The sequence below is a fragment of the Mobula birostris genome, chromosome 4 (genome assembly GCF_030028105.1).
Source record: "Mobula birostris isolate sMobBir1 chromosome 4, sMobBir1.hap1, whole genome shotgun sequence".
In the NCBI taxonomy this organism is placed as follows: Eukaryota; Metazoa; Chordata; class Chondrichthyes; order Myliobatiformes; family Myliobatidae; genus Mobula; species Mobula birostris.
The window spans coordinates 54102436-54122748 of NC_092373.1; the positions used below are offsets into that span (position 1 = coordinate 54102436).

At 43.7% G+C, this 20313-nt stretch overlaps 1 protein-coding gene across 2 annotated transcripts in view; it reads left to right on the forward strand.

The window, feature by feature from the left end:
- The first annotated feature begins 1978 nt into the window (after window positions 1-1978).
- Window positions 1979-20313, forward strand: part of kcnab1a (potassium voltage-gated channel subfamily A regulatory beta subunit 1a) — a 426617-nt gene continuing 408282 nt past the window's right edge. The window contains exons 1-2 of one of the 2 annotated variants that reach the window (XM_072255366.1): window positions 1979-2090; window positions 14604-14708. In XM_072255366.1, the coding sequence (XP_072111467.1) occupies window positions 14632-14708 (77 nt within the window). In that variant the 5' untranslated portion in view covers window positions 1979-2090; window positions 14604-14631. The remainder of the gene's footprint in view (window positions 2091-14603; window positions 14709-20313) is intronic. The other variant, XM_072255368.1, reaches the window with a different exon arrangement.

The window sequence follows — 20313 nt, forward strand, 5'->3', positions numbered from 1 at the left end:
CGAGAACAGGGTGGCAAGGAAAACACTAGGAACACTGGTGTATATCATCCGACGCATTGAGAATTAGAGTCGGGACATCTTCTTACAGTGTACAAAACACTGTTTAGGCTGCACTGCTGGTATTGTATGCAATTTTCATTGCCATATTGTAGGAAGGATGTGATTACAGTGGTTGCAGAAAAGACTCACAATGATATTAGGTGGATTGGAGGGCTCGTATTAATAGTCCTGCCGAAGGATCTCAGCCCAAAACGTTGACTGTACTTTTTTCCATAGATGCTGCCTGGCCTGCTGAGTTCCTCCAGCATTTTGTGTGTGTTGCTTGTATTAGTAGGAGAGGTCTGCCTACCTTGGAATGAAGAAGGCTGAGAGATGACATGATAGAGGTGTATAAAATTATGAAAGACATAGATAGGTTAGATTACCAGTGTCTGGTTCCAGTGGAAGGAGTGTTTAAAACTAAATGGTATTAGTGTAAGTGGGAGAAGGTTTCATGGGGAATCAAGTGGGAGAAGGTTTCATGGGGAATCAATGTTTTCACACAAAGAGTAGTTGGCATCTGCAATAACCTGTTTGTCACAGGAGGTGATGGAGGCAGGAACAGTAACAAGATTTGAGAGGAATCCTGGCAATGCTTTAATGAGCAGGGTATAGAGGGATATGGAATTAATAGAGGCAGTGGGATTAGTAGCGATGGACATTACGGCTGGCACAGACACAGTCAGCTGAAGAACCTGTTTCTCTGCTGTATGACTTTATCCCATCACCCATTATCGGACAAATGTGTAAGATTTCTGATACTCTAGTCTTCAGACACCATTCCTGAATTCACCAATGTTTGAAGGATTATGACCAGGACCTTTGCAATTTCCTCTAATTCTCCATGCCCTCTAGGGATATAACCCGTCTGGATCAAGTGATTTATCCACTTTTAGATATGCATAGGTTTTCATTATCAATTTTTAGCTCACCCAGAAATACAACTCATCTTCTGAAGACTGACGTAAAGTACTTGTTTAGTACCTCAGCCATGTGCTCCCTCTCAGTGACCAGATTTCCTTTTTGGTCTCTGCCCAACCCCACCACTCCTTACAATCCTTTCCCTGTTCACATTCCTCTGGAGTATTTTGGCCTCTTTATGTTTGTTGCCAGGTTTTTTTCTCATGCTCTCTCACTGCCAATCTTATTTTCCATCAATCCCTAATACAGTAACATTTTATATCTTTTGAAGCATTTAGAAATGTTTTAGATTTATCCAAGTTCTTTTGTTAATTTCTAAGTTTTTAGTCTAAAAATTCTGCATTAAGAATAATAGACTTTGCAGTAGGAGATAACATTTTAATGATTAAACAATTGTTCAAGAAAGTGATGTATTTGCTACAAGCCATGATTTTCTTTTTAGACTTTGTTCATTGTCTGACACATTAACTATCATGTCAGACATGTGCAATGATGTCCAGAAGAACATCAGCTCTTTACAGCACATATTGCACCTAGTTCTTCATTGGCTTAGGGGAGCCAGTCTGAATTGGCCCTGGCGTCCATTGCTGGGAACTCATTTCATGTATGTCCTCTTTATAGTGTTAACCCTTTTCAGCTCCTCCGTAAAAATATATTTTGGATGAAGATAATGCACAAGCCCAGTGTGTAGTGTGCTTAACAATACTGAAGCAATGGCTTTACCGGTCATTGGTCTCATTCTAAGGAATTCTAAATGCCAGATACATATTATTTAATGGGTTGTATACTTACTGAATTTTTAAGTATGGTGATTACTGTCTTTCATGGAGATCTCAACAGGTTAATAATAAGCAAGTAGAGGCTGTGTTTAACTGGTCTCTTGAGACTTTTATCATTGGCTTTTAATAGGCTGACCAAGTGAATGTTGGCAGGACTCCCAATTGAGTAGGGTTGTGCTATTAATGGAACAGAATGTCTGGTTTCATCATTGTTAATGTGTCTCTGAAAGTTGTGTGAATGAACAAGCAGAAACAGTGGTGGTAATAATTCTAAGGCAGAAAATCTGCAAACTAGAGAACATCAGGGCCAGAATTTTCTTCCGAAATCTCAAGGGACTGTGCAGAAGAGAGGTGAGTCAGAGCTTTCATGAAAATCAACTTCAATTCGAGAATGTAAGGCATCATACAGATTGAAACTTTGCTACTGCGAGCTCCTGTTCAGAATGTGATACTGAGTCAGGAATAAATTATGAGCTGTTCTTTGTTTGGCAAGAGGCAGAATCTTTTATAACATTTTTATGAGGGTCTTATTGTATATGTATTCATGTTTCAGGGGTAAGATTCAAATTTTGCAGCAGTTACAGAAAAACTCCTATTTAATCACCTTGAGTCTCATTAATCCCTTCTGGCTTATCGTAACTATTGATGTTATCAATGTCATTCAACTCTAACGTTTGTGCCTCTACAATATCGGGAATAATAAGAAAATTAATGCAATATTTCTTTTAAAAGACTTTTGGTATTAAAACTTCAGTTGCATTGCAAATAATTCTGCCATTCCAGAACATTCCATAACCTTTAAATCTTGTATTGGTCAAATTCACTGAGCTCATTGACGTAGTAGGTCACAACAGGGCAGTCTATGTGGTGTTGTCCTGGAATTTTAGGAATAATTTTCAAATAAGTGATTAATTCCCATAACTTGAGGCTAAAAATTTTAAAAGGAAGCACGTGACTGCTTCCTTTGTCCTCTGCTTCTCATCCAGGCAATGTGGCAAAAGTTATTATCTCAAATATTTTCAGGAAAACTTGGGAGCACGGAAGTGTATAAATAAATAAGGCCTGTAGCTGCACCGATACGCGATGAGTGAAAGCAACACATTGAGTCGAGCAGGGTCTGTTTGAACTGTTTACTGTTTTAAATCCACGCGTGCTTAAATGCCCGCTCCCAGCATCCCCCGCTCTTTGTGGGGCGGAAGTGACGACGAATCCGGGCTGAAGTCTGCCCTGCACTCGGAGCCCTCTCAGTTGCCGCTGGCTGTGGACTTGCCCGCGACTGCCAGAGCTGGTTCGCTTGCCGCGTGGGCGAGCCACCACATGACCCCCCCCCCCGCCCCAGAACCGGTGCTAGGAGGTGCAGAGTCCACAGCCTGCACACTGTCAGTTCTTATAGGTGGCTGGCCTCGTCGTCGTGGGGGTGGCACCGCAACCGGACGTTCAAGGTCTAGATGCGCCGGTTTGAGATGGTCAATGGTAAAAGTCTCTTCATGATCGCCAATGTCGAGAACACAGATCGTCCCATTATTGTGCACCACCTTGTAGGGTCCTTCATATGGTTGCTGCAGGGGTGGTCTGTGCACGCCTTGGCGAACGAAAACATACTTGCTCTGTTGTAGGTCCTTGGGCATGAAAGACGGTGTTGTTCCGTGATGGGACGTCGGGACTGGGGTATGCGTTCCAAGCCGTTCCCGGAGTTTAGTTAGGACCGCTGTAGGTGTGTCCTCCTGGCCACGGGGTGCTGGCACAAACTCACCGGGAACTGGGAGTGGGGCACTGTAAAGAAGTTTGGCTGATGATGCGGCCAGGTCCTCCTTGAGTACCGTGCGGATGCCAAGCAGCACCCAGGGGAGTTCATCAGCCCAGTCTGGCCCTTGGAGGCATGCCATCAGGGCTGATTTCAAGTGCCTGTGGAAACGTTCCACCAGGCTGTTGGACTGCGGGTGGTAAGCAGTCATTCGGTGGAGCTGGGTTCCGAGGAGTTGTGTCAGTGCAGACCACAAAGCCGATGTGAACTACACACCCCTCTCTGAAGTGACGTGGGCTGGGAGTCCGAACCGTGCCACCTAGGTGGTAATCAGGGCTCTGGCACATGTCTCCGTGGCCGTGTCAGCGAGTGGGACAGCTTCCGGCCACCTCGTGAACCTGTCCACCATGGTGAACAGGTATCTCGCTCCTCTCAAAACCGGCAGTGGGCCGACGATGTCCACGTAGACATGTTCAAACCTCCTATGTGTCGGCTGGAAGGATTGCAGTGGGGCCCTCACGTGCCTCTGGATTTTGGAGGTTTGGCAGTGCATGCATGTCCTGGCCCAGTGCCCGACCTGCTTGCGTAGGCTGTGCCACACAAACCTGTCTGTGATCAGCCGGATGGTCGCCTGGATGGAAGGATGTGCTAAACCGTGCAAGGCTTTGAAAACATGGCGCCTCCAAGCGGTCAGGACAATGGGCCGAGGTTGCCCGGTGGACACATTGCAAAGGAGCTCATTACCTTCGGGCCCAGTGGGTATGTCTTTGAGGCGGAGTCCTGAGACTGCGGTTCGGTACGCCGGCATCTTGCTGTCCAGCCGTAGCACCTTCGCTAATGCCGCATAATCCACCCCCGGAGACAGTGCACTGATTGGACGGAGGTGCGTGACAGCGTGTCGGCTACCACATTGTTCTTCCCGGAGATGTGCTTGATCGTGGTGGTAAACTCCGAGATGTATGACAGGTGGCGTTGCTGGCGGCCCGACCACGGGTCCGACACTTTGGCAAACGCAAAAGTGAGGGGCTTGTGGTCTGTGAAGACCGTGATCCCTCCCTTCCAGGAAATACCTGAAGTGCTGGATGGCAAGGGACAGGGCCAGCAGCTCCCTGTCGAAAGCGCTGTACTTAAATTCCAGGGGTCGTAGGTGCCGGCTGAAAAAAGCGAGCAGCTTCCATTGGCCTTTGATGAGCTGCTGGAGCACGCCGCCAGCTGCCGCGTCAGAGGCATCCACAGTGATGGCAGTGGGGACGTCGACTGGGGGGTGGACCAGGAGCGTGGCGTTTGCTAGCATGTTCTTGGTTTGTTCAAAAGCTGCTGTCGCCTCCTCTGTCCAGGTGACCTCTTTCAACATCAAGCCGAAAAGGGGCCGCATGATCCGAGCCACTGAGGGCAGGAAACGGTGATGAAAGTTAACCATCCCAATAAATTCCTGCAGATTTTTAATAGTGCTGGGTCTGGCGAATTGGCGGATGGCTTCAACTTTTGCCGGCAGGGGTGCAGCTCCATGGCGGTCGATCCTGTGTCCCAGGAAGTTGATGGCGGGTAGGCCGAACTGGTACTTGGTGAAGTTGATAGCCAGGCCATAGTCGCTTAAGCGGTGGCAGAGCAAGCGTAAATGTTCTAGATGTTCCTGGCGGGAGCAGCTCGCGATAAGTATGTCATCCAGGAAGATGAACAGAAAGTCCAGATCTCGCCCTACTGCGTCCATCAGGCGCTGGAGCGTCTGCGCCACGTTTTTGAGCTCGAGCGGCATCCTGAGGAACTCGAACAGGCCAAAGGGGGTAATGAGGGCCGTCTCGGGTATATCATCCTGATGGACTGGGATCTGAGGATACTCTCGGACCAGGTCAATCTTCGAAAAGATGCGCGCCCCGTGCAGGTTGGCCGTAAAGTCCTGGATGTGTGGTACCGGATAACGATCGGACGTGGTGGCGTCATTCAGTGTCCTATAGTCGCCGCACAGTCTCCACCCTCCCACAGGCTTGGGCACCATATGGAATGGGGAGGACCATGGGCTGTTGGAACACCGCACAATCCCCATCTCCTCCATCTTCTTGAGTTCCTCTTTCGCGAGGTGAAGCTTGTCAGGCGGTAGCCTGCAGGCCCGAGCATGAAGGGGAGGTCCCTGTGTGGGGATGTGGTGCATCACGACGTGCTTGTGGTCTGTTGAGGAAAACTGCGGTGTGATGATAGGTGGGAACTCCAATAACACTCTGGCGAACTTGTCAGAATAAGTGACGGAGTCCAGGTGCAGGGCCGGTAACCTGCCCTCACCGAGGGAGAAAGACTGGAATATCTTCACATCAACCAGTCGTCGTCCCTTCAAATCCACAAGCAGGCAGTGCGCACAGAGGAAGTCCGCATCCAGCAGTGGCTGTGATACTGCCGCCAGCGTAAGTGTCCATGTAAAGCAGATGGAACCAAACTGCAAGAGGATGGTTCTTGTGCCGTAGGTGCGGATGGTGCTGCTGTTGGCTGCCATAAGTTCTGGTCCTGTTCTTCTACAAACGTTTGTAGTTCGGGTATCATGGCCCGAGGTGGGTAGGACACTGATTTCCGCCCCCATGTCCACCAGGAATCTACGCCCGGAGTGCTTGTCCGAAACATAGAGGAGGCTATCACGGTGACCAGCGGCCATAGCCATCAGCGACGGCTGGTCCTGGCGTTTCCCTGGAATGAGCATGGCGTTGGCAGCAGTGGGCCCCAGAACCCCACCTTTGATGATAAAAACACCAAGACTCAGAAGTGGTGCCGTCCCTTGGTGTGGGTGTTACGTGCTCCACTGCTGGGGTGTGGGAGGGCTTGACTTTCAGCCGTGCCGCAGCATTAATTTCGATGGTGGGTCCACCATTTTGTTTGGCACACCAAAGCAAGTCCGCGCAGGCAGCCACCCTGCGCGGGTCTCTGAAGTCTTCATCTGCTAGCAGGAGGCAGATGTCTTCTGGCATTTTCTCCAAGAAGATCTGTTCAAAAAGCAGGCAAGGCTTATGGCCGTCTGCCAGTGCTAGCATGTCACTCATCAGGGCTGATGGCACGCAGTCACCCAGGCCATCCATATGCAGTAATCGCGCAGTCTGTTCGCGGTGGGAGAGACTAAATGTGCGGATTAACAGGGCCTTGAGTACCTCGTACCGGTCTGTTGCCGGGGGCTGATGCAGAAAGTCGATAACGCGGCCCACTGTCTCCTGGTCGAGGGCACCCACCACATAGTAATACCTGGTGACGTCTGAGACAATTTGCCTGATCTGGAACTGGGCCTCTGCTTGCTTGAACCAGACCAGGGGTTGAGTGGTCCAGAAGGTTGGCAGTTTAAGGGAAACTGCATTCTGCAGAGCTGAGTTGTTCATGCTGGATCCAAATACCGTTGAACCGTCAGGGTCACCAATGTAGTCACTCTGATACACGACGAGTGAAAGCAACACACTGAGTCGAGCAGGGTCTGGTTGAACTGTTCACTGCTTTAAAATCCACGTGTGCTTCAGTCCCGCTCCCAGCATCGCCCGCTCTTTGCAGAGCAGAAGTGACATCGGCTTCCGGGCCGAGGTCTGCCCTGCACTCAGAACCCTCTCGGTTGCCGCTGGCTGTGGACTCGCCCGTGACTGCTGGAGCCAGTTCGCTTGCTGCGTGGGCGAGCCATCACATGCCTTACCTAAAATGAAGGATTAATTTAAAATACTTGCAGATCTGTTGTGGAAAATCCTGGGGAAATTGAAGAAAATTAATACTATTTTACTATTAATTGTGGTAAAAGGGGAGGTCAGAGATCCTTAGGGAGGCCAAACGAGGTCAAAGATCCTGCGTGGCTGAGAGATCTGAGATCTTATGATAGCAAAATGGGAAAAAAGATGCTCTGGGTGGTTACCTTCTGAAACCTTGAGCTGGCAGATACAGGAGACACCTGTTAGTAGAATTATGTTATCTACCAATTATCCTACAGAACATACAAAATTACAGCAATTTGTGCTGATCTTTTAACCTACTCTACAGCCAATCTAACCTTCTCTCCGACACCGCTCTCCATTTTTCTATCATCCACTTGCCTATCTAAGAGTTTCTTAAGTGCCCCAATGTACCTGCCTCTACTACACCCATGGCAGGATGTTCCAAGCACCCACCACACTCTGTGTGTAAAAAAAAACTTTAAAGCTTTTAAAATGAGAGATAACGTGTACCATAAAACAGTTACAGTAAAATGACATTAATCCAGCACCCTAGGGACTTGACAGGGGTGAGACCAGTACATTTTCTCGGCTAATGGATGTAACTCGTATTCAGGCACCAACAAGCATCAAACAAGATATTGGGAAACATACAAGCATCCCAAACTTTGGTTTTAGCTGCAAATCTATGCAAGTTCCTCAACTCTGGAGTTCCAGCTCACAGTCCGGAGCTTGGCTCTAGCTACACTTCTCAGTCCAGCTCTGGCTGTGTGCTGACTTGTACTTTGGACTCCAACAGACCATCCAGACTAATCATAGTCAGATGCCAAATCATCAGGAATTTGAAATGACCTGATGCTTTATTATCAGAGTATTATTATCGTGAAATGAAATCAATATTGAATAATGGAATTCAAGAACAATTCCTGGACCCTGACTGAAAATATCTGCCTAGAGAAATTTTGTACACCAGGCTAAGTATAAGATCATTTCAATTTAGAACCTAAAATATGGTTGATCTCCTATTTTTCTCAGTACTGCTGGGAAAAAAATAAGAAAGCAATTAAAAAATAAGAAATTGTGTGAGATAAGAAATCATACGTGTATTTCTCCCTACACAGATGCTACCTGTTTTGCTGAACATTCCAGCGTTTTGGCTCTGGGAAGTTTTATTGATGATCTGGATTAACTGTCCATTGTAATTTTCCCCTGGTGTGTAGATGAGTGGTAGAAGGTGGGGAGAGTTGAGGAGAAAGTGAGAAGAATAATTTGGGATTTATGTGGGATTAGTGTAAATAGGCACTCAATGGTTAGTGTAGATTTGATGGACTAAGAGCCTGGTATGTCAGAAAAGTGTGTATTGCATCAATTTAAAGTGAGAAAAGTGACACAGATTGTTCATATAAATAAACTCAAAAGATGCAGGCAATGATGCTATTAGGAGGCCCACCAGCGCCTTCAGTATCAGAATGTATTAGCCTATGGTCAGTAATCTGAGATGTGGATTCCTTGGTAACAGCTGCTTAGCAAGATGTTGCTGGATGTACTTCAGGAAGGTGCTAGCCAGTGTGTAGCAGAAGATATTTGTGGAGCCTGGTGTAGATGATTGGCTGATCTTGAGAAATAAACTAGGTATGTACTACATATGATCTTATTTTTCTGAGTCAGATATTTGGGACAAATCTTCATGATTTGGTGCAAGCGTATTTGTTCTGAAGCTCAGGCCCCTCTGATAAAAAGAGGTTATAGTGATTATTACACTTGAATCACAAAGTACACACAATATCTTCAATGTGTTTTGAAATAAGGCTTTATAATTAACCTACATTGAAAGCCATTTTGGATTATGAATCTTGCTGTAATTACATTCTCTGAAATTAATGTTGCCCTTGTGCATTGTTAACCAAAGTGCCCACATTCTACATCACATGGCATGAATGATAACTAATCTACATTGACTGTACCATATAGTTGTTGTGTCTGCTGATTCCTCTTTATAAAGATGTAGAATCCTTGTGGGTGGAGATAATAAACTGCAAGTGTGGGGAAAAAAAAAGCCCTGATGGGAGTTACTGTATCTACAGGCTTTTGAACAGTGGTCAGGATGAGGGATACAAATTACAACATGAGTTAGTTTTCTTTCCTCTTCATAAACTGATGAGAATTGTTATTTTCATTTTATAATTATATATTTTATACTAGTTTAATAATATCTATGATTTTAACAATGCCCATCTTAATCTCGGTTTATATTGTTACTGATATATATATTTGAAATAATTCTCCTCGATTGTATTTATGCTCCTTTTAAATCAATAAAAAGTGATTTTTTATAAAATGGAAATAATTTTTTAAAAAATTAAAAATTTAGAGAACTTCTTTTAGGAAAAAAAGTAAAAGCATGCTAGAAAGACAAGATTACAGTGGTCATGGGGGATTTTAATATGCAGGTAGAATGGGAAAATCAAAATTTCACTGGACCTCAAGAAAAGGAATTTGTAGAATGTGTATGAGATTTTTTTTAAGAGCAGGTTGCAGTTGAACCCATTGGAGAAAAGGGCAATTCTCGATCTGGTGCTGTGTAATGAACTAGATTTGATCTGTGGGCATAAGGTAAAGCAAACCTTAGGTTTCACAATTACAGCAGTGATCATATGATAGAATTTACCCTGCAGTTTGAGAGGGAGAAGTTAAAATTGGATGTATTGGTATTACAATTGAATGAATCTCTATTTTAGGTTTGTGGTATCTGCATTTTTTAAAAATTTTAATTTCCTGCAACGGTGTTCGAGAGACGAGCTGGCCAACGTTAATTGGAAGGGGACCCTAGCAGGGAAGATGATAGAACACCAATGAGTGGAGTTTCAGGGAGCAATTTGGAAGGTGCAGGATCATTTCACTTCAAAGAAGTTTTCTAAAAGCAGGATGAGGCAACCATGGCTGACAAGTGAAGTCAAAATCAGATTTAAAAACCAAAAAAAAGCATACGATAGGGCAAAAATTGGTGGGAAGCTAGAGGATTGGGAACCTTTTAAAAGCCACCAGAAGGTAGGTAAGGTGGGCATTAATATAAAAGATTCCAAAAGATTTTTCAGACATATAAAGAATAAAAGAGATGCAAGACTAGACCTCAGACTGCAGGAAAATGATGCTGAAAAAGTAATACTGTAATGGAAAACAAAGAAATGGTGGATGCCCCTAACAAGTAATTGGTGTCAGTACTCATTGTGGAAGAAACCAGTGACATGCCAGAATTCTGAGTGTTAGGAGGCAGCAGTGAGCGTAGGCACTATTACTAAAGAGAAGGTGCTTTGGAAGCTGAAAAGCCTGAAGGTGGGTAAGTCAGGACCAGATGGACTGCACCGCAGAGTTATAAAAGATATAGCTGAAAAGATTGTGGAGGCATTAGTAGTGATCTTTCAAGAATCTTAGTGATCTTAAAGAGACAGTCCACTCTAAACCAAAGGACAGGAAATTATAAGACCATAGAACATAAGACATAGGAGCAGAATTAGGCCTTTCAGCCCATCAAGTCTGCTCCACCATTTCATCATTACTGATCTTGGATCCCACTCAACCCCGTACACCTGCCTTCTCGCCATATCCTTTGATGCCCTGACTGATCAGGAAACTAACTTCCGCTTTAAATACACCCACAGACTTGGCCTCCAAATCTGTCTACGGCAGAGTATTCCACAGATTCACTGCTCTCTGGCTAGAAAAAATTTCTCCTTACCTCTTTGAGGCTCTGCCCTTTAGTTCCGGACTCCCCCACCTCTTCACATCCACCTTACCTAGTGCTTTCAATATTTGGTAAGCTTTAATTGAGACATCCCCGCCCCCCCCCCCTCCCCCACATTCTTCTAAATTCCAGTAAGTACAGGCCCAAAGCTGCCAAATGCTCATAGGCATTCAACAAATTCCCTCTCTTGCGATACAATACCAACCTGATTTTCCAAATCCCCCTGCATATTGAAGTCCCCCATTACAATTGTGTCATTACCCTTACTACATGCCTTTTCCACCTCCATTTGCAATCTCAACCTCAGATCTTGGCTAATATTTGAAGGCCTATATATGATTCACACAATGTTTTTTCACCCTTGTAGTTTCTTAACTCCTCCCACAAAGATTCAACATTCTCTGACCCTTTGTCACCTCTTTCTAAAGATGTAATTCCATCTCTTACTTAGAGGCACACCACTGACTATGCCTTCCTGCCTGTCCTTTCGATACAAAGTATATTCTTTGATGTTAAGTTCCCAACTATGGCCTTCTTTCAGCCACAACTCAGTGTGGCCCAAATGTCATACTGACCAATCTGTAATTACGCCACAAGTTCGTCCACCTTATTCCTAATGCTACGTGCATTTAAATAAAACACCTTCAGTCCTGCATTCTTCACCTCTGAATTTTGTCTCTGTGGTACAATTTAACTCTGCTCTGTCTGCATTTGTACCCAGTTATTGGCTTGTCCTTCCTTACGTCATGTTACACCCATCATCTACGTGTAAACCTGCTGGCTCATCCTCAGCTGTGTCATACTGGTACCCATCTCCCTGCCATATTAGTTTAAACCACTCCCAACAGCTTTAGTAAACCTGCCTGATAGCCTGCCTTCAGTGGTTAGTAAGAATTTAGAATCGATTATTAAGGCTAAGGTTTTGGGGTACTCGGAAGCACATAATAAAATGGGGCAGAGTCTGCATGGTTTCCTTAAAGGAAAATCTTGCCTGACAAATTATTGGTACTCCTTGAGGAAATAACAACCAGGATAGACAAAGGAGAGTCAGTGGATGTTGTTTGCTTGGATTTTCAGAAGGCCTTTGACATGGCACCACATATGAGGCCTCAAAACAAAGCTGTGAGAAGTTTGGCTGCACTCACATCCTTTCCAGTTTATTGCCTTTTGCAATTTGGATTGAGTTTCTGAACCCATGGGATAGAGTAGGGTCCCAACATCCATCTCTGGAGATTTTTTTTGAATGTGCCCCCCTCCTTAGCTCTGTAATTGAGGTACATTCCTCTGTTTCAGCAAAATTAGTCATCCCCGTGGAGTATTAATTTTGAAATTAACAATTTTGACCAGTTGTAACAGACTTTTAGGAGAAACGAATGAACTCTTTTCAGATGTCCAGCTGTGTACTTTAACCGACATTTCGATGACAAACTCTTCCATTTTCATCAGGAATAATTCCTGGGCATGCGTAGTTCGGTGGTATTTTTATCCCTGTCATCTGTCCCTCCTGATTGGTTAGTCCTCATACAACCAGGTTTCCACTGTCCCACCTTGCTTACAATCGAATTCTCGTTCTTACTTACAGCCACCATCATTCCTCCCAATGTACAGCGGTTCTTTCTACTTTGATTAACCGTGCAAAAACTATTTTGGACCCTGAGAGTCTTCATGAGAAAATGAGATGATTACGCACGGCGTTCCTACAGAATGGCTACAAAGTGAAGGAAATAAATCAGGCCCTTAAAAATGCTGACAGGAAAACCAGGAAACCTAGCAACGAGGAGGAATTTGTTGTTACTGCCTTCCTTCCCTATAATTCCATAGTTTCTGGAAGGATCATCAGAATGCTGAAGAAATACCGGATTAATACCATCCACAAGCCCGTAAGGAAGTTCAAATCACAGCTTATGCAGGTCAAAGATGACCTGGGACTCAGGACAGCAGCATTTACAGGGTTCACTGTGAATGTAGAGCAGCGTATATTGGCCAGATAGGATGCATGGTGGAAACCTGCATCAAGGAGCACAGAAGGTACATCTTTTTTGGGTTACCTGGAGAAATAAGTGGTAGCAGAACAATGAATTTTTGGGTTACCCAGAGAAATAAGTGGTTTCAGAACAATGAATTTGTGATGGCCATAGGATTGACTTTGACAGCACAAAACTCCTGTGCCACTCCGATGGCTTTTGGGACCACCTGAAGGAAGCCATTGAAATAAAACTAGAGGGAAAGAGTTTTAACAATGACAAGTCTCACTAAGAACTGGAATTTGATTGTAAACAAGGTAGGACAGCGGAAACCTGATTGGGTGAGTACTAACCAATCAGGAGGGAAGGATGACAGGGGTATGACTACCACCAGACTTAACATGCCCAGGCATCATCCCTAATGAAGATGGCAGAATTTGTCATCAAAACGTCAGCTAGAATTGATGCCTCTAACTGGCTGGAAGCCCAAGAAGAGTTTATTCATCATATACTAGATCCTTATATGAGAAGCTTTCTTAAAGGATTTCAAGAAGCCAGCTCAAACAAAATTGAAATATCCCTCTGCAGCGCCCAGGAAGTAATTGTGGGTTAATGAGTATTGCAGGAGAATGGATGCAGGTAAAGATAGTGATGAGGTAGTAGTGAATTACAGATTTTGTTTCTTTAGAAGGTTTACAGCACTGCTCACCAACATCAACCCTGAGGTGGGAATACTTTGTGCTGTAAACGGAAAAATATTTCTCTATCGAGGGATAACATCATACACATCAGAGAGCACTTATAAAGCACAGGGGCATGCAGGTACATGAACAAAATACCAATGTATAGACACAGATCAATATTTTTAATTCATTTAATTACTCATCACCCCCATGGGATCCAGATGTTAAGTTTCACCTGTTCAACCACATGGCTTTTGGTTTGCAAAAATCTCTGCAACTGAGAATGGTTTATCCAGATTTGTTAGAAAAATAATTGTATCAATTAGTTCATTACATCACAGAACTTCAGGATGAAGCTATTTGGAGAAAGTGGTCTGCTAACTTTGAATTAAGTTCTTAGTGTTATTAATGCACTCACCAACTGATATATTGTCAAAAGATTCATTACTATTTAATTAAAGCAATCCATTTTAATACCAGTTGCAATTTATAGAAGTAATTCTAGTCTGGTGTTCTGAATAAGATAGTTTCAACTTGAGATTGCATATATATATATATCATTTATTTAGTTTGCACAACCAAATGGATTTGGTGGAAGTTTAATAATTATGGGAAGTAATAAATTCTCGAGAACAGCAAGGTGAGAGGCAAGTGAATGAATTTTTGACAAAAATGATCTCATTCAAAGGGGAAGCCACAGGATTAAGATAAAGGAGGGCACCTGGTTTACTGCCTTGTTTAATTTTGACTTTTGTAATTACACAGAGCTGAGGAATACCTGTGGGATAGTTCACATCTGTTCCTTCAGTAAGATGGCCCTGATTAGCATTGGAGGAATACAGCAGGAGCAAATAGCTATTTGATCTTATTTAAATGAACATTCATATTTGTGCTATTTGTTGGAAATAAACTTGAAAATTTTATAAACAGTTCTGAGATTTAGTATGTTGTGCTATTTCTTTGTTGTGTTGTGTCATTTCTAAGAAGTTATCACAATATCGTAGATGATAATTTTGTGTGAGATAGCTGCTAGTCAGTTGCGTTATTTTGTTCTGATTTTCTTCATTAGAGGATGATATGATTCTTTATTTGGAGAAATGTTTTCTGATTCATTGACCGACTCACCTGAGAATCTTCCACAGAAGAAGCAGCGTGGTATTGCGATGCTCTACAGGTACAGTCCATTACTGTCAGTATTTCATAATTAAGGAATGCTTCCATCATGGCATCTTTCACTGTTTATTGCAATCTAGGAAACGTGGAACAGTTGTTCCCCAAACATGTTTTGTCATTTAGAGATCAAGATTTTCCTGTGATGCAAGAGATTCTGCAAATGCTGGAAATTCTAAGCAACATACACAAAATATTGGAAGAACTCAGTAGGTCAGGCAGCATCTATGGGAATGAACAAGTAGTCATTGTTTCCATAAGACCGTGAAGCAGTCCTGGTAAAAGGTCTTGGCCCAAAACATCCAGAAGACAAGATATAGAAGAGTTAGGCCATTTGGCCCATCAAGTCTGCTCCACCAATCCATCATGGTTAATCTTTTTATATCCCTTTCAACCTCATTTGCCTGCCTTCTTCCCCTGACCTTTGATGACCCACCCAATCAAGAATCTATCAACTATCTACCACTTCTTTTCCCATTCTCCTAACATCTCTAAGTCCTTCTGCAAACTCACTGCTTCTTCAACACTAACTTCCCTTCCACTTCTTTTAATATCATCTGCAAATTTGGCCACAAAGCCATCAATTCAGTTACTCAAATCTTGATATATCAACTTGAAAGTAATGGTCCCATAACCATCCCCTTAGGAACACAACTAGTCACTGGCAGTCAACCAAATGAGGCTCCCTTTATTCCCACCCTTTGCCTCTTGCCAGTCAGCCAATTTTATATTCATGTTTGTATCTTTTCTGTAATAACACAGGCTCTTGTTAAGCAGTCTCATGTGTGACACTTTGTCAAAGGCCTCCCAAAAATCCAAGTTCAAAGTAAAAGTTATTATCAGAGTACATACATGGTCACCACATATAACCCTGAGATTCTTTTTCTGCAGCATACTTAGCAAATCTATAGAACCATAACCGTAAACAGGATGAATGGACAACAACTGTGCAAATGCAAAATAAATAAATAGCGATAAATATCAAACATGAAATAACAAGGTGAAGAGTCCTTAAAGTGAGACCATCAGTTGTGGGAACACCAGAAGTAGAACGAGTGAAGTTATCCCCTTTTGTTCAAGAGCCTGATGGTTGTGGAGTAGTAACTGTTCTTGAACATGGTGGTGAAAGTCCTGAGGCAATTGTACCTTCCACAACAAGAAAAGAGCATAACCTGGGTGGTAAGGATCTATGATGATGTGTGCTGCTTTTCTGTAGATGTGCTCAATGATTGGGAGTGTTTTACCCATGATGTACTGGGCTAAATTCACTTTTGTGGGATTTTCCATTCAAAGGCATTGGTGTTCCCATACCAAGCTGTAATGCAGTTTGACTGCACACTTTCCACCACATATCTATAGAAGTTTGCCAAGGTTTATGCTGACATGCCAAATCTCCAGTCCCCTGAGAAAGTAGAGGCACTATAGTGCTTGATTTGCAATTATATTTATATGATGGATAGGTCCTCTGAGATAGTGACACCCTGGAATTTAAAGTTACTGACCCTCTCCACCTCTGATGATTACTGGCTCATGGACCTTTGGTTTCCTTCTCCCAAAGTCTACAATCGTTCTTTGGTCTTATGGACATTGAGTGGGAGGTTGTTATTACACCATTCAAATTTTCAATCTCCCTCCTGTATGCTGATTCATCACCATCTTTGATACAGCCCACAAAAGTGGTGTCATCAACAAACTTGAATATGCTGTTGGAACTGTACTTAGCCACACAGTCACAGGTATAAAGTGAGTAGCAGGGGGGCAAGTGTCATAAAGTGGGGCACTCGGAGCAGACCCAAATGCAAGACACAGACACCGAAGTACTAGGAACAGGACTTGACTAGAGAGCTGGGACGCGAACACAGACTTGGGCTGGGACATTGGCTAGGCAAGCAGGACCAGGACTAGGAACTGGGAACTAGGAGCCTGGGCTTGGACTCCGAGCCAGAGACTGGACAAGGACCCAGAACCTGGGTCTTGACTCGGGCTCGGACCCTGGAATGAGGCAAGGACATGACAAGGCTTGGGCTCCTCGAGGCGAGGACATGATGAGGACCCAGATCCTGGGTCTTGACTCAGGCTCGGGAACTAGGCAAAGACAAGATGAGGTCTTGGGAGACAGGACTAGGCGAGGCTACAGTACAGAATAAGAGACTCCTGGGCAAGATGAGGGAACTCCAGCACAGGACGAGGCACACAAAACCTTGACTTGGACTTGAGGACAGAAATGCAGAGACATGGAACACAAAGCCAGGACCCCTCCTTGGGAACAGGACTTGGGGCCAGGGCTCTACACAGAGTTAGGACCCCTCCTAGGGAGCAGGGTGTAGGGCTGGGACATACACAGAACACTGAGACAGATCTTCACTCAAGGTAGCAGCAAACAGCCAGACCTACCTAGCGAAGGTATGGACACAGAGACAGTTCTCAACACTAGGTAGCAAGAAGCAGCCAGACTTACCTAGCAAAGGCATGGACACAGATGGTTCAAAACAACAACAAATTTCCTTATCCTGCTCTGGCAGCTGAACTTGACAGCAGTGCAGGCAAGGGTTATAGGCAAGGTGAGGCAAGGCAAGGCAAGGCTTCAGACACTGGTTGCAGGGCAAGGCTTCAGGAGGAAGGGGCAGAGAATGGATTCAGACAGGAACAATCCAGCAACTGAAGCTGCCTGTCTTTCTCTTGTTTTACAGTGGTTGGCATCCAGCTTAATGATGCATTACCACCACCCTCTGCTCCAGAATATGCACTAGACATACATTCTAAATCTTCATCCAATCACGCACGCGCACACACAAACAAACCTACACTTCACCCTCCCATCTTTGACCATCCTAGTATCCTATTCCTGTTTATTCATTATATTCTATATAAAAAACCTGTACCCCAGCAACTGAAGCTGTCTGTCTGTATCTTGTTTTACAGCGGTTGGCATCCAGCTTAATGGACACACACACACACTTCACCCTCCCATCTTTGACCATCCTAGTATCCTATTCCTGTTTATTCGTCATATTCTATTAAAAAAAAACCCCCGTACCCCTTAAAAACGCTAAAAATACCCGGACTTGTGCTCTCTCACCCATGCCCAGTAACCCTTTTAATGTGAATTCCTGCATCCCCAACTCCCTTAATTTATTTCTCATCATCTCTGTATCCCATACTTCCTGCAACACAAAACTACATGTTCTACTGACTCCTCTTCCTGACATTCCTCACACAATCCTGTCTGGTGTTTCCCTATCATTTTCAATGTTTTGTTTAATGCACAATGCCCCAGCCTTAACCTAGTCCACACAATTTCCTCTCTCCTGTTTCCATTTCCTACCCTAGTAACTGCAACACTCTTTTGTATTTGATATAAATGCCTCCCTTTCCCCTCCCTGTCCCATCTTTGTTGCCACATTCAGTTGACTTCTTCCCCAGATTACACACTTAACCTCTGCTTTACTGATACTAATGTGCATTTCCACATTTTCTTTAACACCCTCTTTGCCAACTCATCCACCCTCTCATTCCCCTTCACCCCTACATGTGCTGGAACCCATAGAAATTTTACCTGACCTCCCTGATTTGCAATTCTTGTAACTAACTGAAGGACTTCATAAAGTACATTTTGCCAACTGTTTGTGTGAAAAGACCTTAAACTTGCTAGAACTGAGGATGAATCTGAACATATCAATGCTTTGGCTTGTCTGGCTTTCTGCACCCATTGCAACGCAACCAACACCACCAGCATCTCCACTGTAAACACTCCTAACTTATTAGATGTTCTTCTGCTGATTCCAATTTCTTTTGTTGGTATGACCACCCCAAACCCTGTCACTCCTGTTGCAGGTTCCTTCGCACCATCTGTATAAATGAGTATAATCGCTATACTTTTCCATCACATGACAGTTAAATGCATTTACCAAATCTGTTTTATATCTTTCTTTCCTTTTTTACCTCTAACAAATGCCAGTCTATGTCAGGCCATACAAGCTTCCATGGAGCTACAACCAGATAAACTACTGAAGGACTTATCCTCAGATCAAATACTCCACATTCTTTCACGATATCATTCCCTACCCGACTAAAGGTATCCCTCTGAAACCTCCCATTTTCCCAGCACTCCTGCAACACTCCTTTAGTAGGGTGAGAATCATTGTGCCCCTACAAGTTAGCCCAGTAGTTGGCCATCAGTTGCATCCTTCTTAGTTCCAAAGGCATTATTCCCATTTCTACCTGTAGGGCTGACACTGGTGACGTTTTAAAAGCCCCACTGCACACTCTCAAGGCCTGAGCCTGAATCACATCCAGTTTCCTTATAAGAGACCTAGCTGCTGATCCATATACTATATTTCCATAATCCAATACAGATCTTACTAAAGCCACATACATTCTCTTCAAAGCTGAACAACTTGCTCCCCATTCCCTACCAGTCAAACATCTCATCACATTTATTACTTTTTTACATTTCTCCTCAACTTTCCTGATATGGTCTGCCCATGTTAATCATGAATCAAATATAACTCCCAGAAATTTAAACGATGCAACCCTTTCTAATTCAACCCCATACATCCTTAACTTCTTCCCTACCTCAACCCTTTTCCTGGTAAAAAATACAGATTGAGTTTTGTCTACTGAAAATCTACATCCCCAATCATAACCCCACTCCACCACTTCATCAATTGCATCTTGTAGTTTCCTGATTATATGGTCCATGTTCCTGCCTCTTTTCCACAAGGCCCCATCATCTGCAAACAGTGACCTACCTATATCCACTGGTACCTTTGTGAAGACATCATTGATCATAATCATGAAAAGTAATGGGCTAATCACACTACCTTGAGGTGTGCCATTTTCCACTATGTACTGTTTTGATAATTCTGATCCAATCCAAACTTGAATTTTTCTACCAAACAAAAAATCTTTAATCCAATTAAAAACTCCCACCAACCCCCATCTTGTGCAGTTTAATTAATAATCCTTCCTTCCACATCATATCATAGGCTTTTTCAATGTCAAAGAACACTGCCACTACTGACTCTCTATTTGCCTGGGCCTTCCTTATTTCAGTCTCTAACATAATTACTGAGTCCATGGAATTCCTTCCCTTTCTAAAACCACTCTGATAACTTGCCAGCATTCCTCTTTTCTCAAGCTCATATGATAACCTTTCTGTTATCATCTTTTCCATTATCTTACATATACTTGATGTTAATGCAATTGGTCTGTAGCTAGTGGGTTTTGACAGATCCTTGCCAGGCTTCCTTATTGGAATTACTACTGCTTCTTTCCATGCACTTGGTAATCTTCCCTCCTCCCACACTGTTATAAAAATGCAGCAACTTCAAGAGCACTCCTTCTCCTAGATTTTTTAAGCATCACAGAGCATATCAGATCTTTCCCTGGGGAGGTTGGTCTCGATCTCTTATTGCTCTCACCATTTCTGCTAATGTAAATGGATCATCAATTATATCATCTGTTCCTTCCCTCCTGCTTAACACACCTGGGTGTTGGCTCATTATTCTTTCCCTTCTCCCTTCTTCAGACAAATTTTCTGAACTGTGTATCAGTACAAATGACTTGGCCATGACCTCAGCCTTATCCCTACTGGAGACTGCAGTTTC